Genomic DNA, 24,890 nt, shown 5'->3' on the forward strand with positions numbered 1-24,890 from the left:
CCGCTGAGAATTGTTAGGAGCTTGAGATTCACCCAAGTGGCCACCAGTTTGTAAAAACTCCCAAGTCGGCCTGTTCACAGGCTAGAGATGCAGGCAGAGCTTACAGCCCCCTCCTGGCTGTCGACGTAGCCACGCGGACGTTGCAGTCATTCAGACGTTCCTGGTAGGGCGACAATAATATACTGTCCACCTAGGTTAAATATATATTTATATATATTTTATATCTCTCTCTATATATGTATATTGACTTTTTCTCTCTCGAGTCTTACAGAAACGGCGCCGTCAAAGGGAGGGAGAAGACAGATAGTGAAATAATAAGAGGGGGGAAGGTATCGGGTGGGGGGCATAAAAGGGACAGTTGGAGGTCATTTTCCTTGGGTCTCCAATGTGCGTTTGCATTTCCATCTCTTGATTGTAGAGATCTCAGAAAGGGGGACTCGAGGCCGCTGCTTGATTTGGGGTCCATGGGCTGGGGGGGCTGGATTCAGGGGGTTTCTGAGGCAGGGTCTGCACTGTCTGTGAGCTCCCTGTCTGGTAAGTGGCAGCACTTAAGGGTGTTCCTCCGTCAAAACCGCAGCCTGCGATCGCTTCTTCTCTACCTCCTCGAAGTTGTCCCGGGATGACGGTTTGGATTTGTCCCCGAAACTAGGACATTGCGGACTCCCCGGTTGAAAGATGTTTCGAGCGGATCGAGAGGTGGGAAATCTCGACGCTCTGAAGAAAGGCAAGAGGGCTGGCGTCTTCGTCAGGTAGGAGTCTTTATTCTCTCGCATTGCTGGGCAGGCACAGAACTGGCACGCGGCTCCCGCGTGCCCAATCGGCACTTCGCTCCCACATAATGGCGGGAGCAGATAAATTAGTGATGGGGGGAGAAGAGATATGGGCTACTTTGTTCCCCTTAGCAGCTTTGAGGGGACAAGTGCAGCTACCGTGAGCCCTTGGCATCTGCGGTCTTGGAATCCTCAGATTCCAGTAACCGTGGATGCCTCCCCACACGTCAGGCAGGGGAGTGAATACAGCCCATCATTCCCCATCATTGTATCCCATACTCGCCCCAAATGGGTGGTTGCCTTTAGCTGGAACGGCCAGTCGCCATTGCTGGGCTGCCCTGTGGACAAGTATGGTCTCCTTTCCCAAGCCACTGCGGCCATCACCGCACTCTGGGTCTGTAGCGCCCCCACCCCACACACACATGACCGTGACTTCCTCTACAGCTGCAAAGGGCCGGTATGTTTGCCATGTGCTAGAGCCAGCATGTGGGTACAAACATGCATTGCGGATGTGGCTTCTCGGCAGAGAACTCGCCGCGTGGCCCGTACATGGGAAATGGCCTGTGGTCTCAGTCTTTCCGAATAGGAAGAGGACCCTGTTTAAATATTGCCCCCCCCCCCGCAAAGATGGCTCATACACACCTCTTGATCACCGCCATCTGCTTGTGTTTAAAAGCACAGGTAACCCTTGGGTGTTAAAATATGCGCGAACCAGATCTGTGGCCATAAGAACATAAGAACAGCCCCACTGGATCAGGCCACAGGCCCATCTAGTCCAGCTTCCTGTATCTCACAGCGGCCCACCAAATGCCCCAGGGAGCACACCAGATAACAAGAGACCTCATCCTGGTGCCCTCCCCTACATCTGGCATTCTGACTTAACCCATTCCTAAAATCAGGAGGTTGCGCATACACATCATGGCTTATACCCCATAATGGATTTTTCCTCTGAAGGAGGAAAATCATGCTGAAGGAGAAGCCAAGGAGACAACGCTGGGTGTTGCTACGGGAATCCTTCAGAGAGTCCAATATGCTTCAAGCGCACTTGCTGGGCTTTTTGGGTGGCATGTCTGGCAGCGTGTCCGACTTGAGCTGTAGGCGTCCAAGAGGCGCGTTCGAATCCCGCCGTCAACCTCCTACCATCAACCTCATCTTAAGAGAATCGCCCCAAGGTGATTTTTTTTTTGCTTTTTTCCCCAGAAGCGAGCGATGAAGGCACACCAGCCAAACCTCCTCTCGTTTTAATTACAAAACGCCACATGGAATTTAAAAATAAATGGGGTGGGCAGAGAGAGGGGAGAGCTGGGGGGGGGGAGTCAAGCATAGCACACCTTTTTCTTTGCTGTGGTTTTGAAAAAGAAAAAAAAAGCAGGCGCAACTGCATGCAAAATAAGAAGGCAGGCCTTGAAACGGAGGTACGAAAGAATAAATTAACGCAGCGAGACAGCAGTTAAATTGAGCGCCGTGAAAAATAATTACAAAGCAGGTGGACGCAGGCAAGACAGCAGGGCGAGCATGCAGGCAGCGGTGGTGGAAACGGAGGTCTTTTGTGGGGGGTCGGCTGGCACGTGACTCTGGGTGGACGTGCTGCCCGAAGGGGGGGGGTTCAGTGGGTGCTTGGTGATGGTGGCAGGGAGACAGACAATCAAGCCCCCTTTTCGAAGGTGTGGAGAGCAATGGGGTGCTCCAGCCAAACGAGGGTGCGTTGGGGGCTCTGGCAAATTCTTTCTGTGGGGGGGGCCAAACCGCAAGCCGGGTTGAAAGCTGAGGGGGGTGGCCAAGGCCCAAGCAAGTGGCACATGGGGGGTCTTTGGGCAGACTGACAGCTGCTTGCAAGGGGGTATCGGGGCCCTAGGCTTTGCGCATTGAGGGGCCCTCCCCCTTGCGTGTTTTATACGGCCATCTGAAAATGTAACTCTTGCTTGCTTGCAAGCTTGCTCATCTTACAGGTGGACAAAAGTGGTTGTTGCTATCTGCCTGTTTCCCCCCCCCCCACAATGTTCCTTCTATGTTCCCTGCAGTAGCAAAGGAAAAAGCAAATGGAATGGGGGAGATAGTGTGGAGGAGCTGTGCTGGCTCACTGCTTCTCTCCACCACACATCCTCAACTGTTTTAGACAACTGGCTGAAATAGTGTTGACCATCTTATTTAGTCAGAATCCCACCTCAGCCTTGAAAGCAGCAGTGTGTGTGTGTGTGTGTGTGTGTGTGTGTGTTCTTCTCTACCTCAGTTCCTCCCCTGTAAAATGGGTACAGTGGCAAATCCTTCAGTGACAACATTGGCTGAGCCAAGGTGGCAAAGCTCACTGACAGCATTTCTCATGGTGCCCCTTTACCGGAGAAGAAACAGGTGTAGATTGAAGGGGTGGGCGACGTTCTGCAGAAGACCCCCTCCAAACAGTGGCACGAGGGGAAGGGGGCGCGATAGATGGGATTAGTGTATGCAGGCACGGAGCATGCTGGAGAGGTTTTTGGCAAGCGGCTGAGTGGTGATGTTGGAGCAGGGACGGAACCTATGGTTTTGGAGTTCGTTGTTCCTTCCCCCCCCCGACCCCAAGTGCTTTTTCTGCTGTGAAAGTCTCCATAATTGGGGGGGGGGGAGAGCTTAAAAAAAAAACGCCCTGCTGCAAACAGGGTGCTTTAAAAAAAAAAATCAGACCATTTGTTTCTCCTTCTGCACCAAGCTCGCCCCGAAGTTCTTGCACCAGCAACCACCACTTTTAGGAATCTAAAAACAGAAGAGGAAAGAGAAAGAGAAAGAAAAGAGGCTGAGTTAGCCACACTTGGGAGATCAGGAGTGCTTACCGGAGGGGGGGGAGCAGGCCCTCCCCAAGAAAGCAGAAACAAGCTATGAGATATAAGGCCCGGGTTTGTATTGCATAGATACGGTAATCTCTCCTCCACTCTAGCACACCCTTCTTATCTCCTCCACACTTCCTGTTCAGCTCTGTTCCCCTCTTTTTTAAACCCAAATTGTGCATCATGCAACAGAGGGTCGCGGGTCTTGGAACGCCCAATACTGACCCGTGGCACTGCAGAATCCGCGGTTGCCAAGCCCACGGATAAGGAAGGCCCACTGTACGCAAACGACTATGTCCTGAAGCGAAAACCAGAGTCCGTTTATCTTAGATGTTACCATTCTATAGGTCTAGAAAGGAAGGCCAACGTGCAATATTTCTCGACCCGCAGGTGAAAGGCTACGGATCAACTCTAAGGCAGTTGCTTCACTATCTTTTAAGCAGCAGCGGCCAGTCATTCACGATGCGCTAAGCCACCAGAGGACGGCGCATAACCGGAGCACGGACACAAGCAGGCACAGAAGCAACGAGGGCCGGCTGAAGCGTTTGCACCCGGGCCCCCCGGCAGTTTAAAGAAAACCCCCACAAGCTTGAGAAAATAAACCTCTTGTTTATTACAACCAGGGATGAGCAGTACAGCTACAAGGGAGGACAACATTCAAACAGAACCAAAAAAAATGGAGAGGGGGAAAAAAAAACAACATTTAAAAACAGTTATGAATTTGAGAAGCCTCACCATTGGCTGTGGAAGTTCCTATAAGGATGACTCTGAGGCAGGCAAGGGGGGAAACACAGAGGGGAGAGGGGAAAAAAAGAGAAAGCTTCAAACGACACGAAGAGGGTTTTTGTGTTTTTTTTGGTCCTTCTCAGTCGGTTAAACGCAACAGAATTCGGTTAGGAGGGGCAGGCGGTTAAGACAGCAGGGGCACGTCGGCATAAAGAAGACCAGGTGCGAAAAGGAGACTCGTAGGGAGGAAAAAAAATGACATTAAGAAAACAGAAATTCGAGTCAAACATTTCAGCTTTTAAGTTAAATTATGTACAAACCGCTTGGAAAGACCACAACTGCGCACGATCGGTTGAACCAGGTAAAAGTGAGAGTGTGTGTGTGTATGTGTGTGTTTCGTGGTTAAGTCACTATGAACAACTGCTTAAAAAAAGTAATTTGGCAAGGATGCTAGACTTTAAAAAGTGCATTTGGCATGGTTTTAAATACAGAGAACGGGACTCGGCGTGGCTTAGTACGCCCAGAGCAAAATGCGTCGGGGAAGTGCCTGCAAACATGGGTCGCTTCTGGCGGACGTAGTTACATTCCGGGGGGGAAAATATGTGGCGGGGAGGGGGACGGAGAGAGACTTAGGATACCCTCCGAAACCAAAGCTCCAGATTTTCCCCATAAGAAAAAGACAACCAGCAGTTCCCAAACTGACTGGGGTCGTGACACCCTTCTTTTGCAGTGGCCTGTTCTTCCCAGCTCTCCCGACGCCGCCATCTTGGGTTGCGCAAGAACCACGTCGGTGGATCATCTCGCGGCACACCGTTTGAGAACCACTGCGCTACAGTATGGAACTAAGGGCACAATCCTATGCGTGTCTACTCAGAAGTCAGTCCCGCTATACTCAATAGGGCTTACTCCCTGGAAAGTGTGCACAGGATTGCAGCTTAAATGTTGTTTTGACACAGTCTTGTTCCCCAAACGAGTGCCTGCCTTTAGAAAGCTAGGGGGTCTCGAACTCTTTTCCCCACTCCTTCCTCTCCCCCTCCTCCAGGTTCTGAATAGTTACTTCCCATCTCTGAAAGCAACTGGGAGGAAAGGAGGTGAAAAATAGCTGGGAGTTCTAGTGCAAAGGGGTGTGAAGAGTGTGAAAAAGACTGCAATGAAAAACAGGGTTGGAAAGAACTGCAAGTCACTGATTTTTCCACTACAAACGCCCCTCCCCCACACTTGCACGAGTGTTTCCGAGCAAACTTTCTTTGTCAGCTGTAGTTCCGTCCAAATAGACCCACCAAAGCAACAGGAAGCTAAAAAATCTGTTTTGGAGAAAGACAAAGGAAGTGACGCTAGGTCAGGATGGACGGGAGTCACTGACCAGAATGACATTCTGGCACCCAAGATGGACTCGCTTTTTAAGTACAGCTCAAAGAAGAAGACAGACATGGACTTGGAAAGAGATAGTCGCCTGTGGCGAGTCGGAACTGGCCACAGGTCACCGGGCAAAGAAGCCAGACCAAAGCTTAGCTCTTTTTCATTTCAGGCCCAAAGGGAAAGAAATGAGGCGAGTGCTTTTGGTGAGCTGGTTGGCAAGGGGGATTTGAAACATGCCAAAGAAAAGCAGCCCAAAGGATTGCCCTCCCTGACGCCCAGCCTAAGCTTAAGCCATACAAACGGCTTTGTGGGGCGAAAGGATCAGCCACCAGTCCCACGCTGAGACGGCAGCAAAAGCAGCAGCCAAGGGTGGGGGAGAAGAGGGCATCCTTGGCATCCTTTTCTGACTCTTGGGACGCCAACAGTGAAGGAGAACTCTGCACACGCTCAGTGTGTACGTTGACAGAGCACAGGAAAGGTTAAGACATTAACTGGGTGTGTGTATAAGAGAATGATGCTCAGAGGCAACCTCCACACATTTTTAAAAAGAAGCAAATTGATGTTCTGAGCGGTGAAGGAAGTGTGTGCGGCAAGATACCTTGCCACAATTGGCTGAGCTGCAACAGTGTCACGGAAAGGCAGGGAAGGTGAATGAGGGCCAAATCCTACCCAACTTGCCAGTCCTGGCACAGCCGTGCCAGTGGGGTGTGTGCTGCATCTTGTGGTGGGAGGGTAGTTATGGAGGCCCCATAATTGTGATGCAGGAGCTGGCAGAAGGCCAGCAGGGAAGAAGGTGGGTGTGGGGGTGTGGAATGAAGCAGACAGCAGCTCATGGGTAAGGAGGGCCCAGGAAAGGGCCTTTTGGAAAGGCAAGTGGAGAAAAAAAAAAGACACAGTTGGGAATCTCGGGCTCCCCACCATCACGTTTCAATGACCTTGTTCAGACTCAGAGCCAAAGACTGAAAGGTGAGAAGGAGGGCTGTGGAAAACAAGACATACCTTCCTATCTAGAGAAGACACAAGCGGAAATGTTCGTTAAGACCAGGTCTTGCATTTTGCACCTGAGAGGAGGCAACAACTCATCTGCTTTATCTCTGGACGCCGACCTCCGCAAGAGACTTTTCTTTTGAGGGGTGGATTCCCCCCCCCTGCCCTGCCAAATAGCAGCCATCGTGACTTAACGCCCCCCTCTTCGGACAAAGCGTCTGTAGTGCATAAGAAAAATAAGTCCACGGTATCGAGGAGAAAAATAATGCACGTTCCGGGATGGCCACGGACAGCCCAACCACCCTGCGGGGGCAAGAAAGCAACCGAGAAAGGGAAATTAAATGTAAGTCATAGCACCTTTGGCGTTTTTCTCCAAAAAGACTTCCACGTAGGAGGTGGGGACGTAGCCTTCCTCGTCCTCGTTCCGCCGTATCCGTGTCCAGCCGTCGCCTTTGTCCTCCTCGATGACGAAGAGCACCTCCCCTTCGGTGACTGAGATGGTTCCTTCATTCTGGCCTGGGGAAAAAAAACAGGTAGAAGTCGGTTCTCGTTATCCGCTGGGTTTACGTCCCTGAAAACCTCCGTGGGTCGCAAATTTGCAGGTGGTGAACCATTAATCCAGTGGGGATCTATGGGATGAGGCGGAGGGGTAGCTCTGCAGCCTAGACCCTCAGAAGGCTGCAGAGATGGTGGATGGCCGAGAACGCTCCGCAAAGGGCGTGAAGTGGATAGCAGGAACTGACCGCACATTTTTTTTCCCCTAGGAGCTCCCTTGCATACATCCATGGCCTGATCCAGTGGGGCTGTTCTTATGTTTATGTTCTTATCACATCCCTTCTCAAACTCCCCTTTTTCCCAGGAGGCTCTGGCACTATGGCTTCATCTCCCCGTTTCTTATTGGAACTAAACCTAAGTAGGTGCAATGGAGGGATAGACCACAACATTTTGCTTCCCCTGTACCCCTGCCTCCATCCTGCCTCCTTCCCTCTGTTGTCCCTCTTGTGTCAATATCTATATTGTAATCCCCTAGGAGCAGGGGTCTTTTCCACTATATGCAGAGCACAGAGTACATTGACAGCCTGATGTGGTCAGGTTTGAGAGGAGGGAACAGACTTCTTGGTAAGTAACAAATCTTCCGATAGGGCAGAGGCTCCCAAGGTGTGTGCTGTGGTGCCCTGGGGGGGGCTGTGCAGCTTCTTTTCGGCTCGCAGGACCGAGATCGCATGAGATCTCATGATTTGGCGTGATCTTGGCCTGGCAAGCCGGGGAAAAAGAGGCCAAGTGGTGCCCCAGCCAGTAGGAAGCCAGTAGGAATTGGCGTAAAGGTTTACTGCCTCCTAGTGGCACTACAAGGAACTGCAGGCCATGCTGCCCAAAAGCTTTTCTGTCTCACTTGAGCTGAATACTCAGCAAATAAAAGCAAAAACAGACACGCATCTGGGTGCTTGAACTGGCCAGGTTTGGAGATTTGAACCTGGAGCTTCCAGGTCCAAATCCAACTCACAAACCGCTGCACCGTCCCGGCTTTCTTGCATTTAATACTACCAAGCCTGTCTAGCAGTGAAAGAAAAAAGCAAGGGGTGGGTTGCAATGGGGGATGAAACACAATTGCCTTCAAAGGTGTAGAGAGCTTTGCAGGTCGCGATGGTGGGCAAGGGTTCCTCGTCGTCAAACTCGTCGTCAAAATCCTGCGCGGGTGTCTTCATCTCACTCTCCTGGCTCGGCTCCTCTGTGTAACTGCCATCCGGACTGCTCAAGACAGGAAAAACCACAACAACTATAGCGACAGGCCTGATACGATGGAGACTCTGGGCCCGAGCCCCACTGAAAACCCTTTCTGCAAGTTGTCCCTCTGTGCCCCGCTTCGAAATCTTGAGCAGGGGAGGGGGTGCCTTATGGGCTGGCTAGTCCAAATCCCTGCTTGATGGGAGAGATCCAGAGCTACCCGTTGTGGCAACTCGCTCTCAACCTCTGTCTTCCTCATCTGCAGTATGTGGACAATAGCTTGCAGGGCCATTAAAAGGGCTGATTGTTCACGATACACACTTGAAAAGCACCACTGCACATCACCGCGGTGGCGCGGCGCTATACAGATACTGTACCTCTCGCGATCCTGGGCGCAGTTATTGACGGTCAGGGTGTTCTGAGGTTCGTGCAACCCGCTCTGGCGCCGTGCCGACTCGGTCCGTGTAGGTAACCGCCCTTCGACCTCGGCGAGCCATCCCTGTGGGGGGGGGGGGAGAGAGAAATCCAAGCCTCTGATAATCAGTACGGAGCACGCTGAGATGGGGCGCAAGTCCTTACCTGCTCCTTGGGGTCTATATCATCTCAGTGCCATATCAATGTGCAATGCTCCCAGCGACAGTATCTTTCCTCCCCTGCCTTGATCTCTGATGCTCTGCTTCATGCCTCTCTTCTCTCCCCCCCCCCCCGGTCTGGTCTCTCTGGAAGAAGGTTTCCCTTCCTCCCAGGAATGCTCTCCATTGTCCTGTCTACTCCACACATTCTGGAGTCTCTTTTTAAAGCCCTATCACTCAGCAGCTGTGGCTACATCTTTATAAAAGGTTTCCCCTCCTCCACTTACTTCCCTTCCAGCTCTCGGGTATTTCACTTAGCAATCCCTGTCCATAATTGATGTCCATTAATCAGTTTTCTTTCCCAGCCCCACAGTAAATCTGCTTTGGATAACTGTAAGCACTGGGGTTGAAAATGAACGTCATGTTTGAAAACCGACAATGCAATGAGCTCTTTGGCTCTGCTATGACCCTAAGTTTTGCCAAGTCTGTACAGGAGATTTGTACTGTGTAAAGTCAAATACTCCTTGCCCAGTGCCCCAAGCCGGCTGCCTGTATATCCATTTATTTGTGTTTTGCCTTAATTAATTTTTTTTTTTAAAGGGATCACAGCACCTGTGATTTGGGTATCTTGGTGTCATGGATACTAGCCAATCCCTGCCATCCACAACTGGCTTTTCAGGAAAAGTACAAAAGGGTTCAGACACGGTGTGGGCGAGCGGGCCAAGTGCTCCAGAAATGTTGATCACATCTCTGTACTACTGTGTAGGAAGAACCCAAGAGAAGCTTTTCCCATGTCCGTGAGTTTGGATAAGGGGTGCTGCAAATGCAGCAAAGGAGGAAGGGTCTCTCCCCCCCCCCCAGCCTGTCTGTTGAAGGTGAATTGAACACTGACAACTCTGAGCAGGAAGATGGGCTAGATGACCCCCACAGCCCCTTCCAAATCTAACACTTGATCATTCCGAGCGGTCTAGTTTGACCTTTGCTCTGGTGATGTTCAGAGCCCCTCTCCCATACCTCGAATTTCTGGGCCTCTAGCCGCAGCTTCTCCAGGTTCTGCCCGAGCTCGGCTAATTTGAGATCCACACTGGCTGCGTCTCCCATCTGTGGGTTCTTGATGTAGACGTCCTTCATTTTTGTTAAGGCATCTCTGCAAGAAGGAAGGGAAGCGCATCAAAGGCTGGGAAAGCAGACCACTGGTCAACCCTTCTGAGGACACATTTTCATTGGAACTTGAGGCACTCCTGGGCCAGAAATTCAATGCAGGAGATGACATTGCCCCATTCCATGTGCTCAGTATTTGTGGATGCCGAGCTCGCAGTTGGAGGGTCTCAGAGGTGCATGGCTTTACGCTTACTGACATTCAAGTGCTTTTGATGCTCGGTTGCCATGCATTCACCCTGTTCGTAGAGCTCCTTTGGGAGCACTTTGTACCCCATTTGGGTTCTGAACGGACTGGTGTCCTCTGCAAACTGGGCCACCTCCTTGTTCATCCTGAGCTCCCAGTGATTTACGAGCACCTCCACTCCCAGGCTGCACCCACTGCCAAGCTGGTTTAACATTTTCCCAGACCACTGGGTGCTTTCCTGCCTCACTGACTCCACAGCCTGGGCCAGCGGCCAGCTCTGAGGCCGGGCCGTGCCTGGAACCAGGGAAGTTCCTGTAAAAGACAAGATTTCTGCCCAGAAACCCCCAGGCTCTGCCAATCTTGCCCCATAAATCAGTCTGGGTTGAAATAATTTCGCTTCCCCCCCCTTCCCCAAGGGGTGGGGAACTGGCTGAGAAGACCAGTGACCTGGGTTGTCAGAGACAATCTGTTTGTTTGCAAGCCAATAGGCTGCAAAAAAATACTATGTGCAACCACCAGTGTGCCCTGATTGGGGTGGGGGAGGAGGGCAGAATCAATGCAAGTCCCTGAGCACAAGTATACCTGGACACTCACTAGGCTGGTTTCTCAGAAGCCTATCTGTCCAGCAGCAGAATGAAAACTATGCCAACTTCCCTGCATCTGCTGTCCGGAAACTGTCATTGTCTTCTGACCCTTCTCAGCCAGCAAATCTCTCTCTCTTCCCAAGTCCATCTTCAGCTGGTTTTTCATTCTCTTTGACATCTTGGGCACCTTGCCTCCAGGCCTATGTGTTCCTTCCTTTCCTCAGCTTCTCTCTCTCTCTGCTTTCTTCAATAGGGTCACCCACCCTCAGGGACTGGTCCAGGAATCCACATCCATCTCCAGGTGACAACTGCAAACAAGCCTAGAGCTTTTTGGAAGGAGCCTCCAGGAATGTCCAGCTTACACCATGATTGGGGGGGGGGGCGCAATATATCTAGCTATCTATCTCTGTATAATCTCCAGCCATAGTCAGAGTTGGCCACCTTCCCCTTCCCTCTTCTCCTTGCAGCTTCTCCTCCCCAAATGGCTCAGAGAGCTCTCATTTCCAGATTGAAACCGAAAGCCGTGGCAGCTGCCACATGATCTTGCACCCAGGAGAGCTTTCACTTCCCTCTTCTGCCAATTGAAGGGTTTCGGTTTTTCCTGGAGAACTGTGTTCCTGGAAGCTAAGCAGGGTCAGGCCTGGTTAGTACTTGGATGGGAGACCGCCTGGGAATATCAGGTGCTGTAGGCTTCTACCATGATCTCGGAAGCTAAGCAGGGTCAGGCCTGGTTAGTACTTGGATGGGAGACCGCCTGGGAATACCGGGTGCTGTAGGCTTATACCATGATCTGGGAAGCTAAGCAGGGTCAGGCCTGGTTAGTACTTGGATGGGAGACCGCCTGGGAATACCGGGTGCTGTAGGCTTAGACCATGATCTCGGAAGCTAAGCAGAGTCAGGCCTGGTTAGTACTTGGATGGGAGACCGCCTGGGAATACCGGGTGCTGTAGGCTTAGACCATGATCTCGGAAGCTAAGCAGAGTCAGGCCTGGTTAGTACTTGGATGGGAGACCGCCTGGGAATACCGGGTGCTGTAGGCTTAGACCATGATCTCGGAAGCTAAGCAGAGTCAGGTCTGGTTAGTACTTGGATGGGAGACCGCCTGGGAATACCGGGTGCTGTAGGCTTATACCATGATCTCGGAAGCTAAGCAGGGTCAGGCCTGGTTAGTACTTGGATGGGAGACCGCCTGGGAATTCTGGGTGCTGTAGGCTTATACCACAGTCTTTCGAGACTGAAGGTTGCCAACCATTGTGACGCAGAATATCTACACACGGTGGGCCCTTGCTATCTGCAGGGGGTTCGTTCCAGGACCCGTCGCGGATAACAAATTCCACTGATAATGAAATCCGGGGGGGGCAATACCTGGGGGCAGCACCCTGCCCTCCAGAGGTCACATGTGGCCTCCCAGCCTCCCCAGATGCAACTGGAAGGCGCTTCTGGTCGTGTCTGGGAGTTCCTCTGAAACCCTCCAGCTGCAGGCTCGGCTTCTTCGGATATTCAAATCCGAGGACGCCGAGCCCACGGATAGGAAGGGCCCAGTGTCCTGCTTCGTAAACGAAAACTGTTCTCCAAGCCATTTGCACAGCAAAAGGATTGAGAAAATGGCTCCCTGCCCCAAACAGAACACAGAGAGAGGCGCCATCAAAACGCCTCTCTTGGGAGGGGCGCACTGCTGGGGTGAGGAGGGATGTTCAATCTCCTGCTTAATACAAGAGCTTTAAAAAAGGGGGGCTCTCTTTCCCTAGTTAGTGGGGGGTCAGCATTGCTCCGTTAAGGCGGAAAAATTCCCAGGGCCCAACTGCAGACAATCGTGACCCTTTTGGTGCTTTGAAGGGGGGGTCTCGCTCTGCATAGGGGGGGGCCACGGCAAGGCAGAGCAGGCATCTCTGAAGCAAGATTGCTCTGCGCGGCTGGTGCCCCGAGGGCTGACGCTGCAGACATACCACTCTTATGTTCTTGACTCACTCTGGTATGTAATCCCCACTGCCAGGGATTCCATAGCCGGGGACCTCCCTGACCTATTTTATCTCACAAAAGCCGGGAACAGAAAGCTACAAGAGCCGAGCGCATCAATGCATCTGGCCTCGCAGAGACCCAATGCGGAGGTGGGTGGATAAATGAATGATTCTTATTATTAATCCTTGGCTTCTTTTGCTGGTGACCCAAGCCTGGGCTAACGAGGTGGGGGAGTGGATTTCCCCCCACTACTTGATGGGAAATATAGGTTTTTATTGATCAAAAAAAAAATCAGCCTGCATCAAACCCAAGGCTTTTGCCAATTGCTCCTATGAAACTGCCTTCGAACAGATCATGGTTTGGTCTCAAGTCCTGCCCCTGTCACAGACTTGATGGATGGCCTTTGGCAAGCTACCTCCCTCTCACCCTGCCCCATCTGCAGTGTGGGGACAATCCTACTTACCTTACAGTGGCATCTGTAAGGCTTATGACAAGATAACACACGGAGTACTCTGAACATCCAAAAACACGGTACAAATCTTAAGCGTTATCATCGTGTATATCGGATGGAAATCTCCGAAGGACGGCCACGCGGGATGGTGGATGCTCTGCTCATCCCTACCTTTGATCCAGCTCTTTCTGGATGTCCTTGTTGAACTCATCCACCTTCTGCTGGAGCTTCTTTCTCCTCTGCTCAGGGGGCAGGTTGCTGAAATCCTCTGGCCCTGCACCCTACATCGCAGCGGGAAGCCAACAAAAGGGGGGGGAGAGAGAATAAAAATCCAAACTGGCCAAATCTCAATGTCTGCTGTAAAAGCAGCATCCTGGGTGAAAAGACCAGGCAATCCCCCCCCCCAGTATTCTGGCTCTTCCCAGCTGTTTTGAGAACTGAAAAGCATATGAGAAAGGTATGGCTGGCTATAACGTATGCAGCTATCCCACCGTCCTCACTGGTCAAGTAAGTGCTGCAGCATTTTATTATGGGGGTGCTGCTGTCCAATGCCACATGTCCGGTGTTCTCCTCCCCTGCTAGCAACATTCGCGGGCCGAATGGGCTTTCCTTTGCCAGGTTGCAAGCCACAGCCAATGGGGTTGCAGTCTCACGAGCAAGTGACACTCTGCCTGACCTGCTGCCCTCTCTAAGCCTCTGAGCAAGCCATTTCCTCTCCCATCTTGAGACGCTGAAAGCCAAGAAGGGGGGGAAAATGCACAGGGTAACATTATTTTAATAGCTACCAATATATTGCATGGTCTTTGGTGTTCATAGTCCACGGCACTCCCTGTCTTGGTAGAACCTATGATAAAGTGCCTGTCTTGCCTCACCCCACTTATGCTCCTGAAAAAAAAGGGCTCCTCTAGTCAAGAAGACTCTATTATTAGATGAACTGCAACTTGCTCAAAGGATGATGGCTTTTGAACCGTCTGGCCTTGAAGGACTGAGAATGTATGGGCTCCAGTCCACCACTGTCCTCTTCATTTTCAAATCTCGGGTATGGGAGGTGTAGAGGCAGATGGGCACTCTCACCAATGAGTAGGCCTCATGGACGGGCCAGCTCTGAGCACTATTTTGTATGACACGTTCCTCTTTCCCACAAGCCTGGGGGAGAATGCCCCTTCGATCGCATGCACGTGCATAAAATCCATGTAAATTTGAACAGCTGCATCAATGAATGAGCTAAAAAACACACAGGAGTCGGTTGTGATTTCTTTAAGCAGGTGGTGGCCCTACAATTACAAGCAGAGAGCTCTCTAGGGAAGGGGACGAACAGCTCCGTCTTAGGCGTGTCGACTCAGAAGTTGGTCACATTGCATTTACTGGGGCTTGCTTGCAAGTAAAAGAACACAGGAACACAGTCTTAACAGTGCAATCCTAGGCGCGTCTATTCAGACGGAATGCAATCCCACTGTGCAATGCGGGACCTACAAAATTCAGCAAACAGATTTGGGATTGCAGGCCGAAACCCCGTTTACTAGACAGCAGGTCCTTTGATACACAGTGGGATTGAAACACATAGGATTGCATGGAAGCAACATCAGGCTGGCTTCAGACATCACATAGAATATAAACCTCATAAATAGTTCCTGTGGAATTAAATCTCTTTGCTTTCCCATTTTATAAAGCAACTTCTTACCATTTCTCGAGCCGTCATCCCTTCTGCATCTGAGATGGGGTTTGGGATTAATATCCGTATTAGGTTAATTATTTTTTTTAAGGGTTGAAATTAATCAGAGTTAACCTTTTAGTCAGGATCGATCGGTTTGATTACTGGAGTTAGTCCATTTTGAGGGACCACCGAGAAGGCTGAAAAATAGAGGTCGGGTGTCGAACAATGACGGTCGATACCCGAACCCGTACGTGGCGTTCTGGTTTTAGAATGGTGAGAGGAGTGGTAGATGTAGACTCTGGCGAAAGACAGACAAGGATCCCAAATCATTTCAATTGGGGATGGTCACCTTCTAGGTCCTCAATGGGACTGACCCAAAGTTCCCTGGTCCCTAAGGCAGCCCTCTTACCTGGCCACATTCTAGACCCTGCCAGCCCTCCTTTTGCTCCCTGCATTCAAAAGAGGGGAAGGGAAGTGTGGTCGAGAGTCAAGTGGTGGGTCTAGACCAGGGGTGCCCAAACCCCGGCCCGGGGGCCACTTGCTGCCCTCGGGGGCTCCCAATCTGGCCCTCGGGGAGCTCCCAGTTTCCAATGAGGCTTTGGCCCTCTGGAGACTTGCTGGAGCCCATGCTGGCCCAACACAACTTTTCTCAGCATGACGACGACTGTTCAACCTCTCACCTGAGCTGTGGGACAAGGACTCCCTCCACTGCTTGCTGTTTTACACCTGTGATGCAGCAGCGGCAGTGAAGGAAAGGCCAGCCTTGCTTTGTGCAAGGCCTTGAGCTACTGCAAGACCTTCACTCATTCATATAAGTTTCACCGCTAATAAATTCATTTATGTTAACTTGTATGTTAACTATGTCAAATTTTTAAACGTAAATTAATTCTTTTTTCCCCTGGCCCCCGACTCAGTGTCAGAGAGATGATGTGGTCCTCCTGCCAAAAGGTTTGGACACCCCTGGTCTAGACTTTTCCAGCACAGGCAGGACTTATTCCTGCCAGGCGTGCCGTCACAGTTGGGGGCTGGACTAGATGCCCTCCCTATGCCAACATTCTATGAACTATTCTCGGTTGGCCACCTTGGGTCCAGATGATCTCTTTTCCTGCGCCTAAACAAGCAATTAACAGGCAACAGGACTGTATTTTCATTGTGCCTCTGATAGTCAGTGTGGTGGGCATGTGTGCCAGGCAGCGACAGGAAGTAAGGGGCTATTGGGTTGTACTCCCACGGTGGTTTTTATCCTAACTGTGCCTCCCCACCCTATCCTTGTGCTATTTTAACTGGGGAGGAAAAGCCTCTTAGCTTCAGAAATGTGACCCGATATCATGTTGTCATCCTCAACACCAGTGTCAGCTGTGGGGCTGGGGGCTGGGAAAGGGGTGGCAATCAAAGAGCATGAACACATCGCACAGGTCATCGGCACACCCGATGAGGAATGGGGCTGGGGGGGGAATGACACAGCGGTTGCCAATTTCAGCGGCAGCCTCGTGTGCTTTGGCAACCTGCAACTTCTGCCGAATTCACCGGCAAGGTCGGAGGTCCCAATTACATGGCATGTGCTGCAGAACCAAGAGTCCTGTGCAGCCTGGTTGGTCCCCTTTTGATTTTTTAATAATATAATATTAATAATAATATACAGTATTTATATACCGCCTTTCTTGGTCTTTATTCAAGACTTTATTCAAGGCGGTTTACGTAGGCAGGCTTATTAAATCCACGCAGGGATTTTTACAAATTGAAAGAAGGTTCTTTCTTTCAAGAACCACCACATTCAAGGTGTTACACTCCGATCTGGTTTCACATTCTGGCCTCCATCCTCCCACGCTCAGAGCAGATGGAATAGCTTGGCTTCAGCTTGTCAGCTGCTCCAAGGTCGCACGGTGCCGGTGGCCTCGAACCGGCGACCTTGTGGATGTTAACCTTCAGGCAAATGGAGGCTCTACCCTCTAGACCAGACCTCCTGCCAATTTTTTAAACAAGTTGCCCACCCTCTGAACTGATCTGGGGTCTAGTTCCAAGCTGAGTCCAGCTACCACCTCTCTCTTCCAGTGAGCCCTGAAACCAGGAAGCTGTTTCTCCCTATTTCAGTGGGTCTCAGCAGGAATTAATTTCACTACATTTTATCGCCGTAAGTCGTGATTTTTTTTTTCTTTAAAAATTTAAAAAAGTCCCACACCAAATAATTAAAACTAAACGAGTATAATTAGAGTTAATTCTTAGCAGCTCATTAGAAACACTCAGAACTGAATCACCTCCATTAGATTCCAGACCTGGGTATTCAAAGTTATCTGATAAATACCAAAGCAAAAATAAAAAAACAGAAACACAAAGACAACAGAAAATTGAAGTTAATTTCAAGGTTGCTTCGGTGAGCGGCAAATCTCGTGCATACCAAATTGTGATTCTCACACACACACACACACACAAGCGTGCTGCAGTGGTGCTTACCAGCTTGAGGGAAAGCTTCACGTACAAACGGAGAGGTACAAGGAGGGGAAGAGAGAAGAGAAAAAGAGAAGAGCATATCAATGGGGTGGAACTCCGAGATGGTTCCACAGTTATCATTTTTAAAAATGAGACACACACACACACACACACAAGCACGGACACTCTCCTCACTTTCTCGTGAAAAATGAACATACTGCTTGGCACAGATCTGTGCAAAAGTTCACAAGACTGGGGCACAAAATCTGACCCGCCAGCTGCCATTTTTGCTGCCTGTGGATGCGGGCAAGGAACACACAAGTAGCTGCGCTGAGCATTGAAATGGCCACCATAGACAATTTGGTGTCCATCCCCCATGGCCCCAATTCAGCCTGGAGGCAACGATGCACCTCTGTCACGTCCATTCAGGACATGTGATACTACCAAGGGTGCCAGAGATTCTCCCCTCCCCAGCTGAGAGTTGCAAAGACCTGTGGATCATCCCTTCCCACCCTTGTTAACGCTATCTTGATTTAATGGCAGAATGCTAATGGGGGAATTTGAGACAATCAGGGCGCACTGAACGAGCTCGGACGGAGAGCATCGCACAAACTGGAGCTACTTGGCAAGGCTAAATGATGTGCTGGTTAAGAAGACCCTGAAAGAGATAGTGTGGAAGGGCAGGTTAAGAGCCAAGCTAGTATCTCACAGTGGGAGGCCGTGTGGAGCTGCCTCCCACCTAGAAACACCCCCCCACACACACAAACACACACCTTCTTCTGCTAAACATGTGGCCTCCATCACTGTTAGGAGGATTCCCTTTCAATCCTCCATATGTTAATGTATGAGTTTGGGGGAGCAGACTTAAAGGACCCGCTTGCCAAGTCTTCCCTATAAATGCCACACATCTGTTTTTTTTAAACTGTCCCTCCCGCCCCCCTGTCAGTTGAGACTGGATAAAGCCTGAATAAATGAGGATATTTGCAAGGGGAAGTATGAATCACCCCACCCCTCTCTTTCCACCAGCAACAGCTGTGGATTTATGACCTCGGCATTGGCCAGTATGACCTAAGCATTGTCTTCAGTCTCCTGCACCTCATTCAGGAGGCATATATGGGTACAGCTGCTTGGAGAGACTTATCACACCAGGAAGCCCCCCAGGGCACACCTGAGCAGCTGGTGCAAGAAATCACACATAACAAAGCATTGGCCAACTTAAGGCCCACGTGTCAACACAGCCTGGTGCCCCTATCTGTCCAGAAAGTGAACAAGCCTTTGGGTGTCCACTAGCAAGGGTTGTCTCATGGGCGATGGACAGATCAGATAACTCACTGCCTCAAGCCCTGAGGCTATTCAAAAATCAGGGAGCTGATAAGAGTTTAAACCATGATAGCTACAGAGGCTCCCCATGCCGTGGTGGTAAGAGCAGATCCTGGGAGCAAACTAAAATGGGGGGTTATTGCCCTGCAGATGCCTGATCTTGTCTGAATCTTGTCTGATCTCAGAAGCTAAGCAGGGTTAGGCCTGGTTAGTATTTGGATGGGAGACCGCCTGGGAACACCAGGTGCTGTAGGCTTCTACCATAGTCTTTCGAGACTGAAGGTTGTCAACCACATTGCCCATTAAGATCTTAGCAGCCACAAGATTGTACACATTCCAAGTACCTCCTCCTAGCCATGGCTCTGCCCCCCCCCATTCCACCCCGGCTACAAAATCTCAACAGCCCCCTTGTGTTCCTGTGAACTTCAGCAAAGACACAACTCGCACAAACCAGCTCTCGGTTTTACAGACAACGGTGGTGGAGACAGAATAAAGAAATCAATTGGCCTACAGAAGCATCTATAAACGGCACAGAATGTAATGCTACATGCGCTACGGGCTAAAAGCTACAAATTTTTCTAGAGGCGCGCACGCAACTAGTAGCCAGAGAATCACCAGCCACCAAAACTATCTTTTTGCTGTAAATTCAGCAAATGCTACAAGGGCCAAGTCACACAGAGCATGCCTAGAGTGTTTGTTTGTTTGTTTTTTAATAAAAGGGGGGGAAGTTGAGGGAAAGGGTGGGATTTATGTGCTCCTCGCTTCTAAATGCTACTACACCAGGCGCCGAGCTCTACAGCATCACTCGCACAAATGCTTGTCCCAGCCTCGTTAAAGATCACTAGAAGTTACCAAAATCAGCTAGGGGCTTAAAAAAAATAAATCTTAATTTATCATATGCAAGGGGGAGGGGAGGGTTTTTAAAAATGTAACTGCAGGTGCGCATCGCTTAGTGATGTTCTGCTCAAGATTGCATTTATGATGGCAGTCGCCTAACATAGTCATATAAAGCCTTACTTGCTAGTCAATTTCATTACAGGCTAGTCAATTTTATTCCAGTCCATTCCACCCCCTCTAGGGAGTGAAACCGACTAGCACGTAATACAGTCAGCTCTATTATGTCCTCATTACGACGGAATCGCTTAACGACGGGGATCAGAGAACGTATCCCCGGTGTTAAGCGAGGCACAACTGCATGCCATCGCTGAGAGCACTGTGTCTCAAAGCGCATGGAATTGTCCTCGACTTGGTGGCTCAAACCTAAACGCATTCGGAGTGCCGTCCAAGTGGATTATAAATTGGGTGGTCTGGAAAAGTGTCTTGGATACACATACTGTATTTTTAGGGGTGTATGGCTAAGCACCGCTGAAATCACTGAGACAAGTTGAGGCCGATGCAGATTTCACCTGTGTGATTAGCAGTGCGCAAGTCCCGTCCCCCGTCCCAACCGCACGCCATCTGTACAGAATTTTATCTGCAGTGACAACTGACGCACCTGGAGAGACCATCTCTCTATAACTGGGAATGTGGACGCCCAGTGTCCTGATCGCAGGAGGAATCTTTCCCCAGGTGTCAGTGTTTGTCATCACACACAGGCGCTGTGAAGTCGGGACTTAGAGGTGTGCTTCCCCCCAACCAATGCTGGCTAATCCAAGCGCATCCTATCTAGAGGTGTGCTGCAACGGCACTGAGTTTCTTTCAGTGGGACTTGATCACGGCTCACTTGCATTAGGTACACCCTGTAGTAGTTTCGCAGATAACTACTACACCCTTTAATAGTTAGCCTGGCCGAATTAAAGTCAAGCTGAAAATGTCAGGAAGCTGTTTCTAAGTATGCATTCAAATTTATTTTCTGGGGGAAAACAGATCTTTTTACTCTTTGGAGGGGAAAACGCACATTGCTTTGTTAATCGATTTGTTCATAAATTGTATTCCTTTCAAATGCTTCAACGCATCCCTTTAAGCAGGAGATGCACATTGGGATTTTAAACAAAGTCATACGGTATTTGCTCATCCACCTGTTGGGAAATTTGGGGTGCAGGCTGTAGAGAGGGAGTAGAGTTCGGGGTCCCAGGGGCAGTTTCTCCTGACTGATTCCTTATTAAGTTAAATTTCTAGGAAATGTAAAAGGGGGACACACACAAAAACAACCACACAGAGCAGATCTCTTTGAGGCACACATCCTCGGGATGGGTCTAACGTGGCCTTTATTGCGGGGAGCAAATGGAGGAAGCCTACGAGGCAGAAGCGGCAATAACACACGAGAGCGCATGAAAGCCAGCCAGTCTATGTGTTATTGAGTAGTCACAAACGCCGACCTTCACTTACAAACCATGGAGAGGGGAGAACTGAAACCTCTCTCGGTTTCCAGAAGGGAGCCCCCTGTCTTGTCGGTCCCCAACCCACCCGTCGGTATTCTGAACGTGGAAGGTCAAAGGTGTGGGGCTTGCGGGAGCATCAAGCTCACACTGGGTGAGGAAACAGTGGCCACCAATCGCAAATAAACTGGTGCTTTGTGCCTGCAAGGGCATAAAGCAACATTCGCTAACCACCACAGTGGAACCCTCTTGGATCTCTTGCCCTCCAAGAATAATCCTTCCGAGAACCATCTGGGCTCTCTCCTGAATGATTTCCCTTTCCTTGAAGAAAAAAAAATGCACGTATTTTAGTCTTGAAGGCATCCCTGTTCATAGAGACAGAGGCAAAGTGTACCATCTCCATGACAAAACAAAATATTTCTTTACTCAGTGTGTGGTTGGTCTGTGGAACTCCTTGCCACAGGATGTGGTGATGGCGTCTAGCCTGGACGCCTTTAAAAGGGGATTGGACAAGTTTCTGGAGGAAAAATCCATTATGGGGTACAAGCCATGATGTGTATGCGCAACCTCCTGAATTTATGATGCCAGATGCAAGGGAGGGCACCAGGATGAGGTCTCTTGTTATCTGGTGTGCTCCCTGGGGCATTTGGTGGGCCGCTGTGAGATACAGGAAGCTGGACTAGATGGGCCTATGGCCTGATCCAGTGGGGCTGCTCTTATGTTCTTATGCCCCCTGGGGCATTTGGTGGGCCGCTGTGAGATCCAGGAAGCTGGACTAGATGGGCCTATGGCCTGATCCAGCGGGGCTGCTCTTATGTTCTTATGCTCCCTGGGGCATTTGTTGGGCCGCTGTGAGATGCAGGAAGCTGGACTAGATGGGCCTATGGCCTGATCCTGTGGGGCTGCTCTTATGTTCTTATGCTCCCTGGGGCATTTGGTGGGGCCGCTGTGAGATGCAGGAAGCTGGACTAGATGGGCCTATGGCCTGATCCAGTGGGGCTGCTCTTATGTTCTTATGCTCCCTGGGGCATTTGGTGGGCCGCTGTGAGATACAGGAAGCTGGACTAGATGGGCCTAGGGCCTGATCCAGTGGGGCTGCTCTTATGTTCTTATGCTCCCTGGGGCATTTGGTGGGGCCGCTGTGAGATGCAGGAAGCTGGACTAGATGGGCCTATGGGCTGATCCAGTGGGGCTGCTCTTAGGTTCTTATGCTCCCTGGGGCATTTGGTGGGCCGCTGTGAGATCCAGGAAGCTGGACTAGATGGGCCTATGGCCTGATCCAGTGGGGCTGCTCTTGTTCTTATGCTCCCTGGGACATTTGGTGGGCCGCTGTGAGATCCAGGAAGCTGGACTAGATGGGCCTATGGCCTGATCCAGTGGGGCTGCTCTTATGTTCTTATGCTCCCTGGGGCGTTTGGTGGGCCACAGTGAGATCCAGGAAGCTGGACTAGATGGGCCTATGGCCTGATCCAGTGGGGCTGCTCTTGTTCTTATGCTCCCTGGGACATTTGGTGGGCCGCTGTGAGATCCAGGAAGCTGGACTAGATGGGCCTATGGCCTGATCCAGTGGGGCTGCTCTTAGGTTCTTATGCTCCCTGGGGCATTTGGTGGGCCGCTGTGAGATACAGGAAGCTGGACTAGATGGGCCTATGGCCTGATCCAGTGGGGCTGCTCTTAGGTTCTTATGCTCCCTGGGGCATTTGGTGGGCCGCTGTGAGATACAGGAAGCTGGACTAGATGGGCCTATGGCCTGATCCAGTGGGGCTGCTCTTGTTCTTATGCTCCCTGGGACATTTGGTGGGGCCGCTGTGAGATGCAGGAAGCTGGACTAGATGGGCCTATGGCCTGATCCAGTGGGGCTGTTCTTATGACACACGTTGAGACCGGTCACAAACTTCCCCAGAGAACCTGGGGAGTTGTGGTGGGCACGGATCTGTACAGAGGGAGTCTGTTTGAGATTCCTTGCCCCCCCCACACCTCATCCAACTGTATGAGTTAACCATCATTCCCCATGGCCCCCCTCCCGGGAAGCAGTTCCCAGGCTTCCTGGTGGGGGTGGGGAGGAGGCATGGAACTATTGTTAATTTAAGATGGTGGCTTACAGAAGAAGAATCCTAGGAAGCACGGCCAGTGCAAGACCGCTGAGATGGCAAACCACAGGTTGCTCCCCCAAGCAGCGTGACTGCCTCTGCCTCGGTCAGCCCTTCACAATACTGTGTTTGCTGCCTGAATTTTCTTCCATTTTCAGCTCTGGTCCTCTTGGAATAGATTTCCGAAGAGCATTCTGTGTGAACTAGAGATCTTCAAAAAGATCTTCCCTGATTAAACTTTGTCCCACCAAGACTCTGTCCAAACACCAGCTCGGGCTGGTCCCTGTAAGGCCACCATCGATGGCCTCCTTCTACAAAACAAGCAAGCCACCTTTTCCCATTGTGCAATGGTCGGCTCACTAATTTGTACCACTTGGAGCTACTTGCACGGATTGATCTGTAAGGGTCCGGTCTGGTCCTCCAGATCTGTATCCGGGGGACGTGGCTTTTCTGTCCCTCTCAAGTTCTTTCCAACCCTACGGTCCTGTGTCATCCTGGTGACTTTGACATTTTATGCTCTCTCTCGCCATAGTCAAAGTCCCATAAGGGAGTTCCACTGTAGTTTACGCACGTCACATTTCTGCACATGGACTTTTCCCTCCCCAGTGCTGGGGGCCATCTCAAGTTTGGCTCCCTCTCGGAGGTTAAGACAGCCGTTTCCATCCGGGGAAGTCAGAAAAGCAGGCCTTTCTTGCGGCCGAATTAGCAAAGTGTCTACGTGGGACTTTTTGTGTGTTTGGTGCGCTCGGTTTTCAGCAAAACAAAACAAAAACCCTCTTGCAACATTGTAAGTGGGGTCGGTGACTCTGCAGCGGTGACTCTGTATGGCCCGGCCACTCCATACACAGACTTACAACGTATTCTCTAGCCTCAAGGGCATAGGTGGGCTTCCCTAATGTCCTCTTCATGATTTCCTTGTGAAAATACAATGACTGAGACTGCTGCTAAGTCAGCAAGAGAAAACACACATGGATTAAAAGAAGGGTGGGGAGGGGGGGAGAAAGACCTCGACATTTACTGTTTCTACAGCAAAAACGATAGCTTAGCTCAGACCCACCACCCATGTTATGATCTAAGGCTCCAGAGGCACCCCCAAAAATCACTCCTGGATCCGGATAACATAAACATGGAGACTTTGAATACGCCTTTAGGTTTATTCCTTTGAATACTCCTTTTACCCTGCACATGCCTGATCTTGTCTGATCTCGGAAGCTAAGCAGGGTCAGGCCTGGTTAGTACTTGGATGGGAGACCGCTTGGGAATACCAGGTGCTGTAGGCTTAGACCATGATCTCGGAAGCTAAGCAGGGTCAGGCCTGGTTAGTGCTTGGATGGGAGACCGCCTGGGAATACCGGGTGCTGTAGGCTTATACCATGATCTGGGAAGCTAAGCAGGGTCAGGCCTGGTTAGTACTTGGATGGGAGACCGCCTGGGAATACTGTAGGTGCTGTAGGCTTATACCATAGTCTTTCGAGACTGAAGGTTGCCAACCACTCCTTTAAGCTTTACGTTTAACGTTTATGGTGAGTCACAATCCTAACCAACTTTCCAGTGCTGGCATAGCTGCGCCAGTGGGGCACATGCTGCATCCTGCAGTTGGGGGGCAGTCACGGAGGCCTCCTCAAGGCAATGTTTGTTCCCTTACCTCGGAGTTACTTTGCTGTTTCCTTGGTGCTACGCTACAAACTGCGATGCTGTGATCAACTGCGTTTGGCTACTCCAAAATGCTCTCACGCGCCCAAGAATATGGCCGGTTGGCTCCAAATTGATGAGCTGCCTGGTGAAGCGCAGATCCTATAGGTTGA

General features: G+C 50.7%; 1 protein-coding gene and 1 pseudogene across 11 annotated transcripts in view; one reads left to right on the forward strand and one right to left on the reverse strand.

Moving 5' to 3' along the window:
• Positions 1–2,967: 2,967 nt before the first annotated feature.
• Positions 2,968–24,890, reverse strand: part of FNBP1 (formin binding protein 1) — a 105,414-nt gene continuing 83,491 nt past the window's right edge. For 3 of the 11 annotated variants that reach the window (XM_066610502.1, XM_066610503.1, XM_066610497.1), the window contains 5 exons: positions 13,448–13,557; positions 9,952–10,084; positions 8,743–8,864; positions 8,253–8,389; positions 6,978–7,156 (listed from right to left, as the gene is read on the reverse strand). In XM_066610502.1, the coding sequence (XP_066466599.1) occupies positions 6,978–7,156; positions 8,253–8,389; positions 8,743–8,864; positions 9,952–10,084; positions 13,448–13,557 (681 nt within the window). Of the gene's footprint in view, positions 3,498–6,977; positions 7,157–8,252; positions 8,393–8,742; positions 8,865–9,951; positions 10,085–13,447; positions 13,558–17,381; positions 17,397–24,890 lie in introns of those variants that run through there. The other 8 variants (XM_066610501.1, XM_066610500.1, XM_066610496.1 and 5 more) reach the window with 4 other exon arrangements.
• Positions 24,247–24,365, forward strand: LOC136635701 (5S ribosomal RNA; annotated as a pseudogene).

This window comes from Tiliqua scincoides, chromosome 16, assembly GCF_035046505.1.
Source record: "Tiliqua scincoides isolate rTilSci1 chromosome 16, rTilSci1.hap2, whole genome shotgun sequence".
Classification (NCBI taxonomy): domain Eukaryota; kingdom Metazoa; phylum Chordata; class Lepidosauria; order Squamata; family Scincidae; genus Tiliqua; species Tiliqua scincoides.